The 17,614-nt window shown below is 39.1% G+C and overlaps 1 protein-coding gene across 5 annotated transcripts in view; it reads right to left on the reverse strand.

Annotated features, from left to right (window-relative positions):
* Positions 1–17,614, reverse strand: part of relch (RAB11 binding and LisH domain, coiled-coil and HEAT repeat containing) — an 85,898-nt gene that overhangs the window by 17,645 nt on the left and 50,639 nt on the right. For 2 of the 5 annotated variants that reach the window (XM_083651505.1, XM_083651507.1), the window contains exons 17-24: positions 17,406–17,553; positions 16,345–16,501; positions 14,988–15,111; positions 12,732–12,780; positions 12,058–12,137; positions 10,101–10,207; positions 9,669–9,768; positions 7,841–7,923 (exon numbers count right to left, since the gene is read on the reverse strand). In XM_083651505.1, the coding sequence (XP_083507631.1) occupies positions 7,841–7,923; positions 9,669–9,768; positions 10,101–10,207; positions 12,058–12,137; positions 12,732–12,780; positions 14,988–15,111; positions 16,345–16,501; positions 17,406–17,553 (848 nt within the window). Of the gene's footprint in view, positions 1–6,925; positions 7,009–7,840; positions 7,924–9,668; positions 9,769–10,100; positions 10,208–12,057; positions 12,138–12,731; positions 12,781–14,987; positions 15,112–16,344; positions 16,502–17,405; positions 17,554–17,614 lie in introns of all 5 variants that reach the window. The other 3 variants (XM_083651508.1, XM_083651509.1, XM_083651506.1) reach the window with 2 other exon arrangements.

Below are 17,614 nucleotides of genomic sequence, written 5' to 3' on the forward strand. Positions count from 1 at the left end.
TTTACCAGGCTATCTAAATGTATAGTTTCAATATGGTTTTAGCAGGCTATCTAAATGTATAGTTTCAATATGGTTTTACCAGGCTATCTAAATGTATAGTTTCAATATGGTTTTACCAGGCTATCTAAATGTATAGTTTCAATATGGTTTTAGCAGGCTATCTAAATGTATAGTTTCAATATGGTTTTACCAGGCTATCTAAATGTATAGTTTCAATATGGTTTTAGCAGGCTATCTAAATGTATAGTTTCAATATGGTTTTAGCAGGCTATCTAAATGTATGGTTTCAATATGGTTTTACCAGGCTATCTAAATGTATAGTTTCAATATGGTTTTACCAGGCTATCTAAATGTATAGTTTCAATATGGTTTTAGCAGGCTATCTAAATGTATGGTTTCAATATGGTTTTAGCAGGCTATCTAAATGTATGGTTTCAATATGGTTTTAGCAGGCTATCTAAATGTATGGTTTCAATATGGTTTTACCAGGCTATCTATATGTATGCTTTCAATATGGTTTTACCAGGCTATCTAAATGTATGGTTTCAATATGGTTTTAGCAGGCTATCTAAATGTATGGTTTCAATATGGTTTTACCAGGCTATCTTAATGTATGGTTTCAATATGGTTTTAGCAGGCTATCTAAATGTATGGTTTCAATATGGTTTTACCAGGCTATCTTAATGTATGGTTTCAATATGGTTTTAGCAGGCTATCTAAATGTATGGTTTCAATATGGTTTTAGCAGGCTATCTTAATGTATGGTTTCAATATGGTTTTAGCAGGCTATCTAAATTTATGGTTTCAATATGGTTTTAGCAGGCTATCTAAATGTATGCTTTCAATATGGTTTTAGCAGGCTATCTAAATGTATGGTTTCAATATGGTTTTACCAGGCAATCTTAATGTATGGTTTCAATATGGTTTTACCAGGCTATCTAAATGTATGGTTTCAATATGGTTTTACCAGGCTATCTAAATGTATGGTTTCAATATGGTTTTAGCAGGCTATCTAAATTTATGGTTTCAATATGGTTTTAGCAGGCTATCTAAATGTATGGTTTCAATATGGTTTTAGCAGGCTATCTAAATGTATGGTTTCAATATGGTTTTAGCAGGCTATCTAAATGTATGGTTTCAATATGGTTTTACCAGGCTATCTATATGTATGCTTTCAATATGGTTTTTACCAGGCTATCTAAATGTATAGTTTCAATATGGTTTTAGCAGGCTATCTAAATGTATAGTTTCAATATGGTTTTAGCAGGCTATCTAAATGTATAGTTTCAATATGGTTTTAGCAGGCTATCTAAATGTATAGTTTCAATATGGTTTTAGCAGGCTATCTAAATGTATAGTTTCAATATGGTTTTAGCAGGCTATCTAAATGTATGGTTTCAATATGGTTTTAGCAGGCTATCTAAATGTATGGTTTCAATATGGTTTTAGCAGGCTATCTAAATGTATGGTTTCAATATGGTTTTACCAGGCTATCTATATGTATGCTTTCAATATGGTTTTACCAGGCTATCTAAATGTATAGTTTCAATATGGTTTTAGCAGGCTATCTAAATGTATAGTTTCAATATGGTTTTAGCAGGCTATCTAAATGTATGCTTTCAATATGGTTTTAGCAGGCTATCTAAATGTATGGTTTCAATATGGTTTTACCAGGCAATCTTAATGTATGGTTTCAATATGGTTTTACCAGGCTATCTAAATGTATGGTTTCAATATGGTTTTAGCAGGCTATCTAAATGTATGGTTTCAATATGGTTTTAGCAGGCTATCTAAATGTATGGTTTCAATATGGTTTTACCAGGCTATCTAAATGTATAGTTTCAATATGGTTTTACCAGGCTATCTAAATGTATGGTTTCAATATGGTTTTACCAGGCTATCTAAATGTATAGTTTCAATATGGTTTTACCAGGCTATCTAAATGTATAGTTTCAATATGGTTTTAGCAGGCTATCTAAATGTATAGTTTCAATATGGTTTTACCAGGCTATCTAAATGTATAGTTTCAATATGGTTTTAGCAGGCTATCTAAATGTATAGTTTCAATATGGTTTTACCAGGCTATCTAAATGTATAGTTTCAATATGGTTTTACCAGGCTATCTAAATGTATAGTTTCAATATGGTTTTAGCAGGCTATCTAAATGTATAGTTTCAATATGGTTTTACCAGGCTATCTATATGTATGCTTTCAATATGGTTTTACCAGGCTATCTAAATGTATGGTTTCAATATGGTTTTACCAGGCTATCTAAATGTATAGTTTCAATATGGTTTTACCAGGCTATCTAAATGTATAGTTTCAATATGGTTTTAGCAGGCTATCTAAATGTATAGTTTCAATATGGTTTTAGCAGGCTATCTAAATGTATGGTTTCAATATGGTTTTAGCAGGCTATCTAAATGTATAGTTTCAATATGGTTTTACCAGGCTATCTAAATGTATAGTTTCAATATGGTTTTACCAGGCTATCTAAATGTATAGTTTCAATATGGTTTTAGCAGGCTATCTAAATGTATAGTTTCAATATGGTTTTAGCAGGCTATCTAAATGTATAGTTTCAATATGGTTTTAGCAGGCTATCTAAATGTATGGTTTCAATATGGTTTTACCAGGCTATCTAAATGTATAGTTTCAATATGGTTTTACCAGGCTATCTAAATGTATGGTTTCAATATGGTTTTACCAGGCTATCTAAATGTATAGTTTCAATATGGTTTTAGCAGGCTATCTAAATGTATGGTTTCAATATGGTTTTAGCAGGCTATCTAAATGTATGGTTTCAATATGGTTTTACCAGGCTATCTAAATGTATAGTTTCAATATGGTTTTAGCAGGCTATCTAAATGTATAGTTTCAATATGGTTTTACCAGGCTATCTAAATGTATGGTTTCAATATGGTTTTACCAGGCTATCTAAATGTATGGTTTCAATATGGTTTTACCAGGCTATCTAAATGTATGGTTTCAATATGGTTTTACCAGGCTATCTATATGTATGCTTTCAATATGGTTTTACCAGGCTATCTAAATGTATAGTTTCAATATGGTTTTACCAGGCTATCTAAATGTATGGTTTCAATATGGTTTTAGCAGGCTATCTAAATGTATGGTTTCAATATGGTTTTAGCAGGCTATCTAAATGTATGGTTTCAATATGGTTTTACCAGGCTATCTAAATGTATAGTTTCAATATGGTTTTACCAGGCTATCTAAATGTATGGTTTCAATATGGTTTTAGCAGGCTATCTAAATGTATAGTTTCAATATGGTTTTACCAGGCTATCTAAATGTATAGTTTCAATATGGTTTTACCAGGCTATCTAAATGTATAGTTTCAATATGGTTTTACCAGGCTATCTAAATGTATAGTTTCAATATGGTTTTAGCAGGCTATCTAAATGTATAGTTTCAATATGGTTTTAGCAGGCTATCTAAATGTATAGTTTCAATATGGTTTTACCAGGCTATCTAAATGTATAGTTTCAATATGGTTTTACCAGGCTATCTAAATGTATAGTTTCAATATGGTTTTAGCAGGCTATCTAAATGTATAGTTTCAATATGGTTTTACCAGGCTATCTAAATGTATAGTTTCAATATGGTTTTACCAGGCTATCTAAATGTATAGTTTCAATATGGTTTTACCAGGCTATCTAAATGTATAGTTTCAATATGGTTTTAGCAGGCTATCTAAATGTATAGTTTCAATATGGTTTTAGCAGGCTATCTAAATGTATAGTTTCAATATGGTTTTAGCAGGCTATCTAAATGTATGGTTTCAATATGGTTTTACCAGGCTATCTAAATGTATAGTTTCAATATGGTTTTACCAGGCTATCTAAATGTATGGTTTCAATATGGTTTTACCAGGCTATCTAAATGTATAGTTTCAATATGGTTTTACCAGGCTATCTAAATGTATGGTTTCAATATGGTTTTACCAGGCTATCTAAATGTATAGTTTCAATATGGTTTTAGCAGGCTATCTAAATGTATGGTTTCAATATGGTTTTACCAGGCTATCTAAATGTATGGTTTCAATATGGTTTTACCAGGCTATCTAAATGTATAGTTTCAATATGGTTTTACCAGGCTATCTAAATGTATGGTTTCAATATGGTTTTAGCAGGCTATCTAAATGTATAGTTTCAATATGGTTTTAGCAGGCTATCTAAATGTATAGTTTCAATATGGTTTTAGCAGGCTATCTATATGTATGGTTTCAATATGGTTTTAGCAGGCTATCTATATGTATGGTTTCAATATGGTTTTACCAGGCTATCTAAATGTATGGTTTCAATATGGTTTTACCAGGCTATCTATATGTATGGTTTCAATATGGTTTTACCAGGCTATCTAAATGTATGGTTTCAATATGGTTTTACCAGGCTATCTAAATGTATGGTTTCAATATGGTTTTACCAGGCTATCTAAATGTATGGTTTCAATATGGTTTTACCAGGCTATCTATATGTATGGTTTCAATATGGTTTTAGCAGGCTATCTATATGTATGCTTTCAATATGGTTTTACCAGGCTATCTAAATGTATAGTTTCAATATGGTTTTACCAGGCTATCTAAATGTATGGTTTCAATATGGTTTTACCAGGCTATCTAAATGTATAGTTTCAATATGGTTTTACCAGGCTATCTAAATGTATAGTTTCAATATGGTTTTAGCAGGCTATCTAAATGTATAGTTTCAATATGGTTTTAGCAGGCTATCTAAATGTATAGTTTCAATATGGTTTTAGCAGGCTATCTAAATGTATAGTTTCAATATGGTTTTAGCAGGCTATCTAAATGTATAGTTTCAATATGGTTTTACCAGGCTATCTATATGTATGGTTTCAATATGGTTTTACCAGGCTATCTAAATGTATAGTTTCAATATGGTTTTACCAGGCTATCTAAATGTATAGTTTCAATATGGTTTTACCAGGCTATCTAAATGTATGGTTTCAATATGGTTTTACCAGGCTATCTAAATGTATGGTTTCAATATGGTTTTAGCAGGCTATCTAAATGTATGGTTTCAATATGGTTTTAGCAGGCTATCTAAATGTATAGTTTCAATATGGTTTTACCAGGCTATCTAAATGTATGGTTTCAATATGGTTTTACCAGGCTATCTAAATGTATAGTTTCAATATGGTTTTAGCAGGCTATCTAAATGTATGGTTTCAATATGGTTTTACCAGGCTATCTAAATGTATAGTTTCAATATGGTTTTACCAGGCTATCTAAATGTATAGTTTCAATATGGTTTTACCAGGCTATCTAAATGTATAGTTTCAATATGGTTTTACCAGGCTATCTATATGTATGCTTTCAATATGGTTTTACCAGGCTATCTAAATGTATACCGGTAGTTTCAATATGGTTTTACCAGGCTATCTAAATGTATAGTTTCAATATGGTTTTACCAGGCTATCTAAATGTATAGTTTCAATATGGTTTTACCAGGCTATCTAAATGTATGGTTTCAATATGGTTTTACCAGGCTATCTAAATGTATGGTTTCAATATGGTTTTAGCAGGCTATCTATATGTATGGTTTCAATATGGTTTTACCAGGCTATCTAAATGTATGGTTTCAATATGGTTTTAGCAGGCTATCTAAATGTATGGTTTCAATATGGTTTTAGCAGGCTATCTAAATGTATGGTTTCAATATGGTTTTACCAGGCTATCTAAATGTATAGTTTCAATATGGTTTTACCAGGCTATCTAAATGTATGGTTTCAATATGGTTTTAGCAGGCTATCTAAATGTATAGTTTCGATATGGTTTTACCAGGCTATCTAAATGTATGGTTTCAATATGGTTTTACCAGGCTATCTAAATGTATAGTTTCAATATGGTTTTAGCAGGCTATCTAAATGTATGGTTTCAATATGGTTTTAGCAGGCTATCTAAATGTATAGTTTCAATATGGTTTTACCAGGCTATCTAAATGTATAGTTTCAATATGGTTTTACCAGGCTATCTAAATGTATAGTTTCAATATGGTTTTACCAGGCTATCTAAATGTATAGTTTCAATATGGTTTTACCAGGCTATCTATATGTATGCTTTCAATATGGTTTTACCAGGCTATCTAAATGTATACCGGTAGTTTCAATATGGTTTTACCAGGCTATCTAAATGTATGGTTTCAATATGGTTTTACCAGGCTCTCTAAATGTATACGGTAGTTTCAATATGGTTTTACCAGGCTATCTGAATGTAGGGTTTGAATTTGAATCTACTAAGTTGGGTACAAATTGTGTGTGTATCTACAGAGAGGGGATGGAAAAGGGCTGCATTCCAACAGTGTCAACAACAACTTTGTCTCCTTTTCTACATTCACATTATGACAACATCGAGGGAAGGGCTAACTAAGAACATGAAGGCTGAACGCACATTAGCAATTAGCTGCTCAAAGTTTGTTGTTTTTTCACTTGTGGTAGATCTGATCTTTTCATTACCATCAAGCGTGGCTCGGAAATGAGACTGTCCCGTTTACACGGCAACGGAAAGAACACATCTGTGCCACCCGGGGACAAACAAGAGCAGATGTGAACCAGTAGAATCGATCCAATTTAATATGCTAAAGCCAATCAGTGTGGAGGATGCTAAGAGGCTACAGGGAGCGAGGCTAAATCACTTGAGGTCTGTATTTCTCCCTCCACTGCATTGCTGTGGTGGGCGAGAGGAGCTGCCACGTCAACCAAACACAAACTCCAGTTTGGCTTTGGAGCTTCTTAGTGCTACATGGTCTTTTTCAAAAGGCCGTTCCAGCTCGATGAGTGCGATCGATCTCTATGAGGAAACACTGTGTCACACTGTAAGGATGCAGCCCCGCATCGTGAGGACAATGTTTACAGAGAGGGTTTTTCCTGGTGTCGATTGACTCACAATTCTGGCCCACTGCACAGAGTTATAAGGGCCGGGGCCGCCCGGCGATCTACTAACGCTTCACTCATGCCTCGAAGAATCAACTGCAAACCCACCACCACACAGCAGGACGAGAGAGAGAGACAGAGAGAGAGAGAGAGAGAGAGACAGACAGACGAACAGACAGATGGATAGACAGGGAAGAGAATATAGGGAGAGGAGAGAGAGAGTTCGGAGAGTGAAAAGTAGAGGGAGAGACAGGGAAGAGAGGATAGGGAGGGAGGGAGAGAGAGAGAGAGACAGGGGGAGAGAGAGACGGGGTGAAGATAACCAACCAACAGCTAACAGGTTGGTCAGGAGGAGGGGCCCTGCTTAACAGTAGTGGGGTGGGAGGAGGAGGGGTTATAGTCAGATGAACATGCTGGGATTCATTGCGCTATGTATTGCTGCATGCAGACAGCTGGATGCATGAGGCTGAGGATGCGGCGAGAGCGATGGTTAGCGTTGGGGTTAGTGACTGATGACGCACACATGCACGGTGTTAGCAGTGACAGTGGTTATGACGATGGACCCGCCCACGACAAAGCCTCAGCCTAAGCAGGAGCAAACCCCACACAAACACTGATCATCGGTTTCTAAAGACCTCCCTCCACGGCAATCCCTGTTGGGACAAAGGCAAGAAATAAAGGAGGAATGTGTGCTGTGAATACATCATTTACAGCTGCAATCAACATCAATTTGGATAATTCAACAATCAATCGCGATATTAAGAGTGATCTTGTTTTGTGTGCTGAGTTTGCTCCTGGCAGGCACAGGCCTGTGTCAGCGTGGCGGTTCTCTAAGTCAAGCAGCAGAGAGAAGGGGGGAGAGAGACGCGGCGCGGTGCTTTGTTGTTGTTGTTGTTGTCGACGTTGTCGTCGTCATTGTTCCACTTACATTTCAGGGTCGGAGGACAGTGTGATGAGAGCCGGCACCACTCTCTGAGCGACCAGCGTCTCATTCACCCCCTTCACCAGCAGCTGATCGGATTGGACAGAGCCAGCCGTGATGTCACAGAGGTGGGCGGGGCATTGGGACAAGAGCGAGCAACACCGCCGATAGATAAAGAGAGAAAAGAAAGGAGGAAAAAAACAGAAAGGGGAGGGGGAAAAGGAAAACAAACACAAAAAAAGATAGGAAGAAAGTGATATACAATGACAAGAACTGTAGCTGCAAGGCACGGAACGGTCGCTGCATGTAACAAGCAGGGGCGTGTACACACACATACTGTATACACTCACACAAGCATTATGCACACACACACAAACACACACATACTGTATACACTCACACAAGCATTATATGCACACACACACACACACACACACACAAGCATTATGCACACACACACACGCTCAGGAAATGGCCAGCATACAGTAGCCAACTGCACAACTACTGTTACAAGGTGAGCATAAGGCTGTAGGCCCTTTCCACAGACCCTAGGTCATATTTTTACTTCATCCACTTTATGTTGATTATACAAGCTGATGGTCTGCTAATCTGATCTGGGATCTGTGGTAGGGGACTAACTTTCAACCCATAGTTTTTGACAATGGTGGACGGCTACACCACTATGGAATGGTGACAAGGAAGTGTTGGGAAAGGGGGAAGTACTTCACAATAAAGGTATGGAGGGAGAAATGAATGTAGCCTACAACTCCTCCTCACCCCCAGTATAGGTCAACATGGGCCCGGTTCCACTCCTATCCCTAGACCCTTATCTCAACACCTATTGTTTCAGAGTGCCCAGATCTCAAAAGAACAAGGTGATGTGATTTACTATGACAGATCTCAAAAGCACAAGGTGATGTGATTTACTTTGACAGATTCTCATCACTGAGGCCAGGAGTTTTGCCTTGGGAACCTGGGATGTGATCGGGGCATTTAAAAAAAGCAAGGGAATCAGTCATCCCCCCATGAAAAACTTGCTAGGAGTTATATTTCCAAAAGAAATATAAAAAGAAAATGGGGGGAAGAAAATCTAAATCTAAATTTAAAACGTAAAATAAACTCCCTCCTGTCGTGAGAACACTGAAAAGAAACAGGATTGCGAAACATTGTGGCTCCTGAACTGTTACATACAGCAGGTATTTATGCAGTCAGTTCATATTAACAAGAGTGACCAGTGCAGATTGAACATTAAATGGTAGAAGGGTCTAGTGAGAGAAGCGGAACCAGGGCGCATATAAGGAATGGGTTGCGAGGGTACTTCATCACACTAAATAGCACAATAGCTAAACATCAGATATGTTAAACAGCAGCAATAGCAAAGAGAGCTAGCGCATATAGATAGGCAAACATGGCGTCGTATATACAGTATGTGTATTCTAGGGCTGCACAAATATATTCACAACTTTAGTTATAAAATAATATAATAACACATGCAATTAAGAATGTCCATGATGAAAATAATAAAAATGCTGATATAAGATGCACCACTAGTTATAATTACAAATAATCATGATGACATTATATAGTCAAATAATCAGGATGATCATTTTAGCCATAATTGTGCAACCCTAATTTATTCTACTGGCATACTTACACTTTTCTTGTTGGACAATGTCTCAGGAAAACAGATCTAATGAATCTATGAATTAATTTATCAGTACTGCAAACTGAGAAACATTTTAGCTAACATTATATGTCTGTGCTACACAATATGAGCGAAAGGCTTCTGATCAATGAGTATGTGTGTGTGTGTGTGTGTGTGTGTGTGTCGTACCTCAAACATCCGTGCAGCAGTACAGCGGACCAGTGCGGAGGTATGCACCACCCCGTACCACAGAACAGTCAGCAACAGCTCATGGTACACTGGATTGGCCCTGAAAAGAAAGCAACACAGAAACACTGTGTAGCATTGTGACTGACAACAGACGTCTGACTTTTTAAATTGTTTTATAGAACCAGGGGTTGCACTACTTAACTTGAACATTTTATGAAAATCAATCATGTATTTGGAATGGCATGCATTCTACAACCTAACTAGTATAGTTTTTAGTGGATTTGTTTTATTGTGTCGTATAAGTGTGGGTACCCACTGCCACTGGCCACAAACTAAATTGTGTGTGTGTGTGCATGTGTGTGTCTGTGTCTGTGTGTGAGAGTGAGTGTGTGCGTGCGAGAGAAAGAGAGAGAGAGAGAGAGTGTGTCTCACCCCAGCTCTACAAAGGAGGCCTTAAGGCTGTCCAGAGGTGCATGGGACAGAGACAGGGTCGTCATAACGTCCTCTAGGAAACCCACCAACAACTTGCGATCCTCCTCCTGTGCACGAGTGGCAATGAAATGTTAGCGTATATGTCAGTGGAACCATCAATGTCAGCATCAAATACATTCTTACAATGACAAACTAGGCATTTAGCTGGCATCCCTACGCAACATATGTAGCGCAACTCCAAAAAGAAAACAGGATGAGTCAGTGAGTGTATTTTGGGACAATACATCTTGTGCTACAGTACTTTCAATGCGTTTTGAAATGTGTTGCTATAAACATCTTGTTGACGCATATTGTGTTGAAACTAAGCTAACACATGATATGTGCTGTCCCATGCTCTGATAAATTATTTTTATTTGTTTGTTTTGTGAATGACACATTATTTTGTGTCACAAGATCAAAAGAACAACATGCGGCTTCTCTTAGGGTAGATTTTCCCTTGTGATATAAACAGAACATTAGTGTGGTACACTCAACATAACACACAACAGCGTCAGCGGGATTCTTGAATTTGGAGTCAAATAGCGGTAGTAAATAATTTAAATTATGGATTGATATATATTTTTTTTTAATCAAGTTTTTTCCTGTTTTTCTCCTATTTTCTCCCCAATTGTACTTGGCCAATTCCCCCTGTTGTCCCGGGCATTGCTCCAACCCCTTCTGCTGATCTGGGGAAAGTTGTAGACTAGCACATGCTTCCTCCGATATATGTGCAGTCACCAGCCATTTCTTTTCACCTGACAGTGATGAGTTGCACAGGCAGGAGGTAGCGTGTGGGAGGATGACGCTTCCCCCCCAACCCGACCAGAGGAGGCGCTATCGCAGCGACCAGGATGCATCCTCCACCGGCTTCCCACCCGCAGAGACGGCCAATTGTGTCCGTAGGAACATCTGACCAAGCTGAAAGTACCGCAGCCGGGAATCGAACGCAGGTCTCGGTAGTCGTAGGAGAGTTATTTTACCTCTACATCTACCCAGACACCCCGGATTGATGTATCTTTATTTATCGAATATAATAGTAATAATACTATAATAATAATAATAATAGTAATAATAATCTATATAATTGCAGTGTCACAAGGTGACACATGACTCAGACAAATGACATGCTTCTCCTCATGATGCACTGAACTTCTACTGTATGTTGCTGTGATCTGCTATTTACTTACCTGGTTATAACATGTCAGCACGCCAGTAGCATAGATCACTTACCTGGTTATAACATGTCAGCACGCCAGTAGCATAGATCACTTACCTGGTTATAACATGTCAGCATGCCAGTAGCATAGATCACTTACCTGGTTATAACATGTCAGCATGCCAGTAGCATAGATCACTTACCTGGTTATAACATGTCAGCATGCCAGTAGCATAGATCACTTACCTGGTTATAACATGTCAGCATGCCAGTAGCATAGATCACTTACCTGGTTATAACATGTCAGCACGCCAGTAGCATAGATCACTTACCTGGTTATAACATGTCAGCACGCCAGTAGCATAGATCACTTACCTGGTTATAACATGTCAGCACGCCAGTAGCATAGATCACTTACCTGGTTATAACATGTCAGCACGCCAGTAGCATAGATCACTTACCTGGTTATAACATGTCAGCATGCCAGTAGCATAGATCACTTACCTGGTTATAACATGTCAGCATGCCAGTAGCATAGATCACTTACCTGGTTATAACATGTCAGCATGCCAGTAGCATAGATCACTTACCTGGTTATAACATGTCAGCACGCCAGTAGCATAGATCACTTACCTGGTTATAACATGTCAGCACGCCAGTAGCATAGATCACTTACCTGGTTATAACATGTCAGCATGCCAGTAGCATAGATCACTTACCTGGTTATAACATGTCAGCATGCCAGTAGCATAGATCACTTACCTGGTTATAACATGTCAGCACGCCAGTAGCATAGATCGGGACTGTGGCCTTGGTAAGAACACCATTTCCTGTTGTCACATCTGACAGAGGAGGAAGAACAGACAGACAAATGTAGACCAAACAAGAATAAATGTTACATTACATATTGTGAAGAGAGATTAATAAAAAACATGTTAAACGTGTTTTAGAGTAGAGTTCGACAATATAATGAAGTCCACCCTAGTGTGTGCTGTGCATTTTATAATATGGCTGAGTCTGTATAGGCTACCAAAAATAAAGTAAAAACTAGATATGATGTGATATGGAATATGATAAATGTGTAGGAGAATAAACCTGGATTTAAATGAGGATGGTGACAATGTAAAGTCATCATGAGCTACAGTACAGACAGAGCGTGCTCCAAAACACATTTCATAAACGGCCACAATACCCAAGCTAAATCACTTGGCAGCCCAGTGAGACCAAGCGCCTCTTATAACTACAGAAGCATGTCCGGAATGAGAGAAGAAGAGGGGAACACCCATATCTGACTCCAAATAGCTTGTTTACACCAACATTGTGTCAGTCTAAGCTCCACTCACCAACAGTCCCTTTCTCACAGCAGAGAAACTCTTGCAACGTGTGTGTGTGTGTGTGTGTGTGTGTGTGTGTGTGTGTGTGTGAGTTTCACTTACCAACATTCTCCTCGGAGAGTCGGAGAATCTCTTGGAACTGTGGTTTAACCTGAATAAGTCCAAGCCAAGCGGAAAGATAAACAAAAAGCCATGATTACCTTTGTTAAGTAACAGCCATTTAGAATACTCAATTCCTCAGACTAGCTGACAGATAGATTTCAGAGGTCAGAGAACGGCAAAGTGGTTAAGATGGCCGCCCCTGGACTCAAATTAACCTATGATGGATTCCATCTTTGCCTCAGTTCACTGGCAGCTCTCCCCTTCTCTCTGCTCTTTATGACTTTCAGACTTTAAAATATGCACAGATAATAGGACAAATCAGCGTGACATCACAACACCCGGATATGCCACCCAGAAACCGCAGCTAGTTAACTAGTATGAGTTGTGCCAAACAAACGTGAATATCTCAAAAACTATACATCTGTCACATCGCTTATTTTGACATTCTGAGCGAGAGCAGAATTAGCTCAAGAGTTTGATGTATAATATATGTATGTCGTGATAAACTTGTGTGAACTTTCGCAGTTTTTAAAATGAAGTGAATTTGCCTGCTAGTGCGAGAGACTCAAGGCTGGCTCCATAGGGTCCCATTATAAGCAGCCCTTGTACAAACAATTAGGGCTGTGCCGATTCACTTATCTCCCGATTCGATACTAGCACGATACTTGGGTGCCGATTCGATATATATTGCGATTCTTAAGTATTGCGATTCTACGATTATTGCGATTCGATATTACGATTTATTGCGATTTTTGTTTCTTTTTTTCTTTTCTTTTTTCAGTTTGTTTGCTTTTTTACACTAGATTAGAACATGGGAAAATTGAATCATACACTTCTAGAGACTATATTATATCATGAGTAGGGCTGGGCGATATAGTTAAAAAGTATATTGATATAACATCTTTCATATCAGTCTATATCGATAATTATTGATAATTTTAATTACCTGTTTTTATTAATAAAAAAACATGAGAAGAAAAAGGTTGCATTTAGCCACTTTATTTTGAACCACCTTATTTTCAAGGCACACAGGTAGGTCTAATTTGTCACACACACACATACATGCTCTGAGTGCAACTGCAAGCATTATTTACAGACATGGTGACATTTTACTTTGATGACAGCCTAGCGTTGCCAGCCTTCTAAAAAAACGTTTGGTAACGTGTATTTCAGGGTTGTAGGGTTAACGTTAGGTGAATCAGAGGTGTGGAAAAGCCTGGGTTATGTAGGGCTGGAGGGCGACCGCGCTGGGGACCGCGCATCGTTAGTTGGGCGAGAAAAAGCCTTGCCTCGCTGAAAATGCGGTACATTTCTCCATATCAGTTGTATATACGCATCAAGACCCCGCCCAAGCAGAATACATAAAGTCATAAACTGTGTGCTCAATAGATTACACAATGAGTTATTCCTGTGCCAAAGTACAAGTAAAACCTTTCCAACACTTTGTCTCTGCTCACAGAAGGGAATTGAGCTGCGGGTGCCCCGCAACTCAATTCACTGCAAAGTAACGTTGCAGACGTCCGTATTTGTGAAATTGGTGTCTTAACATTAACGTTAATTTCCCGGGTGCTTATTAATAGAACACATGTTACTGTAACACGTTACGTTAACACGAATTTAAACTCGCCCACATCGAATTATTTGTAACGCCGGGTGAGATCAAACGAGTGGCGTCAGCGGAGGACTAAAATGCGAGACTCGATCATTAGCCAGGAATGGGTCTCGCGCTACTTTTGCATGCTAAAATAAAGCTGATAATGTACAATTTGATTCAAGGGGGGGAAACCCTTACAGAGTACAACACAAACTGTCTATTTTGCTGCAACTCGACAGTGCTGCATCCAGGAAATGTCGGGACTCTCGGCTCTGGATCAAGGGATATGATTACCGGTAGTTGTGTGTGAGTGGGGGCGGGTGCACTCGGAGTTTGTCTGTTAAATGATTGGCTGTTTCCGTGTCACTTGTACTAACAAGGTACATGATTGGCTGTATGAGCCACGGAGCAGAGGGAAGTGCTCTAATGTGCTGGATGAAAGTGGTAACATTTCATACATAAACAGAAAAAATGCGATTATCGATTCTGGAATAAAAGATCGATTCAAAAAATCGTGATACTTGAGTGAATCGATTTTTTGCCCCACCCCTACAAACAATACAAATGTAAGTAATCAAAAATATGAATAAATAGTACAAGTTATTCCTGAGAATATTCTTTACACATGCCAGAGTGTGCTGAGCTGAGTGACACGACTTTACCTTAGTGTTGGTGAAGATCTTGCCGAAGGTGCGACAGAACCTCCAGAAGAAGCGAGAGAACTCGTGGACACAGGTTGATGAGGTCACATTAATGCGACCCACTATCTCTATCAGCTGGGGAAGTCTGGAGACAGAGCAGACAGGGGAAATCAATGTGTGTGTGTGTGTGTGTGTATCTATGAAAACACATGAATGATGTCTTGCACAAAGTTACTGTGTAGATCCTATGTACTGAATATAGTACATGTTTATAGTACTTCAAGTCGCATTTCCGTGTGTTGCACATTTGTGTGTGTGTTTGAGTATGTGTTCACACATGTATGCCCAAACGTATGTTTACATCCTTGTATTTGTGAGATTGCATGTGCCGAAATACTCCTATTGGGATGTGTTTGCAGTATGCATATATGAATGGTTATGGTTTTACGTCACTGTTTAGCTCAGTGGGCTTGTGGTCTGAATGTCCGCCCTGAGACTGGGAGGTCGTGAGTTAGATCCCCGGCCGAGTCATACCAAAGACTATAAAAATGGGACCCATTTGCCTCCCTGCTTGGCACTCAGCATCAAAGGGTTGGAATTGGGGGGTTAGATCACCATATGATTCCCGAGCGCGGCGCACGCCGCCGCTCCCCCAGGGGATGGGTCAAATGCGGAGAACAAATTTCACACATTGTGTGACAATCAGTGGGACTTTACCTTTACCTAATTTTGTTGACGAAAACTATGACGAAAAATGTTCGTCGACTACCTATTTTCACTGATAAAAACTAAAACTAGACTAAAGCTATAAAAGGATACAAATTAAAATGTGACTAAAGCTAATAAGCATTTTAGTCTAAAAACTAAAGCTAAATCTAAAATAGCTGCCAGTTAACACTGATGGGAGTCTAGGCTAGAGCTATCAAACTGATAAGGAATCTGGATATTACAGTAATTAAGTATTAAGTAAAAGTGTTAAGAGTTAAATTTTGCTTTACGAATTTCAACACTTGATACAACCTGTCAACCTTGATTCCAATGTCCAATGCCTGTATTCGCCTAATTGAATTAGTATAAAGACAGAAAACATTTTGACTAGAAGTAATGACTAAAATGTAATGACTTTTCATCGACTAAAACTGGACTAAAACATTTTGCGTTGTCGTCGACAAAAACTAGACTAAAACTCTCAGGGATAGAAATGACTAAAATGTGACTAAAACTAAGGAGCGTTTTCATCCAAAGACTAAGACTAAATCTAAAATAGCTGCCAAAATGAACACTGTTTTACGTGTATGCTTGCTTTGATGTGTGTGCGTGTGTCTGTGTGTGTGTGTGTGTGTGTGCGTGCGTGTGTGTGTTTTAGTGTATGTCTCACAGCTGGTTGACCACCCATAGCAGGCTGTCCCAGCCAGTGGTTCCCTCGTGCTCTAGCTGGTGGTCGTAGAGTAGTAGAAGGGCACTCAGCATCTCTCTGCTGCCTATGATGGTGGCCACATCCTGGAGGGGAGAGGCTGGCCTGGGGAACCGGGTCACTGATGGGGCCAGAGAGACAGCACCAAGACAGAAGCTTAGGAGTGGTACTACTATGAAGAACCATGAACCATGCAGGCCTCCACACTATTTTATACCCCTGTTACATCCCGTGTCAGCTTGGCTTGGCTGATAAAGTGTGTGTGTGTGTGTGTTAGAGATGCGCGGATGAGCTTTTATGCCATCCTAATCCGAGTGTATGCATGAACCGTCTGCCCGCCATAAATCCGCGCAAATTATTTCATACTATTTATAGATCCGCGCCCGCCATGCACCCGATGCTATAAAACGCTATAAAAGGAGCGAACTTACGGTTTCTGCTGCCGTTGGTGCGATCGCTGCAGTCCAAGACTCCAAATAAACTTCCATGGTGTATTATGTCCAGTCCACCACTTGCCCTCATGTAGTTTACTCAGCTAATGCTATAGCTTTAAGTTTAGTTTACTGGATTGACTCATTGTATGGGAAAATACGAACGTGTCTTCTCTTCAAACACGTCTTCAGCGGAGACTCCTTTTTGAGGGTGACATCATTGACCATATATGGACGAAAAGTGTAGCCTTGCAACCTAGCACATGGCTATTGTGTTTACGGCCGTGGGTCCTTTGGGGGATCTACAATAGGCGACTAAGAATGTGCCTGACGAAAAATGTAGCTTAAAATACATTCATAGACTAGAGAACGTAATTAATATTATTTTTCCTCATTAATGATACATCGTTTCAACCGCCCGCAACCCATCCGCTATTAATCAGAATGTTTATTTTTATGATCTGGCCCGCCCGCGGGGCGGGATATCCGCGGTCAGCGCGGTTATAACTGCAGCCCGCACATCACTAGTGTGTGTGTGTGTGTGTGTGTGTGTCTGTGTGTGTGTGCCTGCCTGCCTGCCTGTAGTGGCCCTACCCTCTATAGCAGGTATCTCTCCATGGAGCATGGCTCTGCTGGTGAAGGGTGCGTTCTGCAGCACCACGGCGAACAGAGGTGGGATGAGAGACTGCAGTGCCGACAGGAACATGTGGAGCTTGTGTTCGTCCAGACCGTGTTCTCCCTGCTGCAGGAGGAGGGAGGAACAGTGAGAGAGAGAGAGAGAGAGAGAGAGAGAGAGCATAAGG

This window comes from Poromitra crassiceps (genome assembly GCF_964638095.1).
Source record: "Poromitra crassiceps genome assembly, chromosome: 2".
NCBI lineage: Eukaryota > Metazoa > Chordata > Actinopteri > Beryciformes > Melamphaidae > Poromitra > Poromitra crassiceps.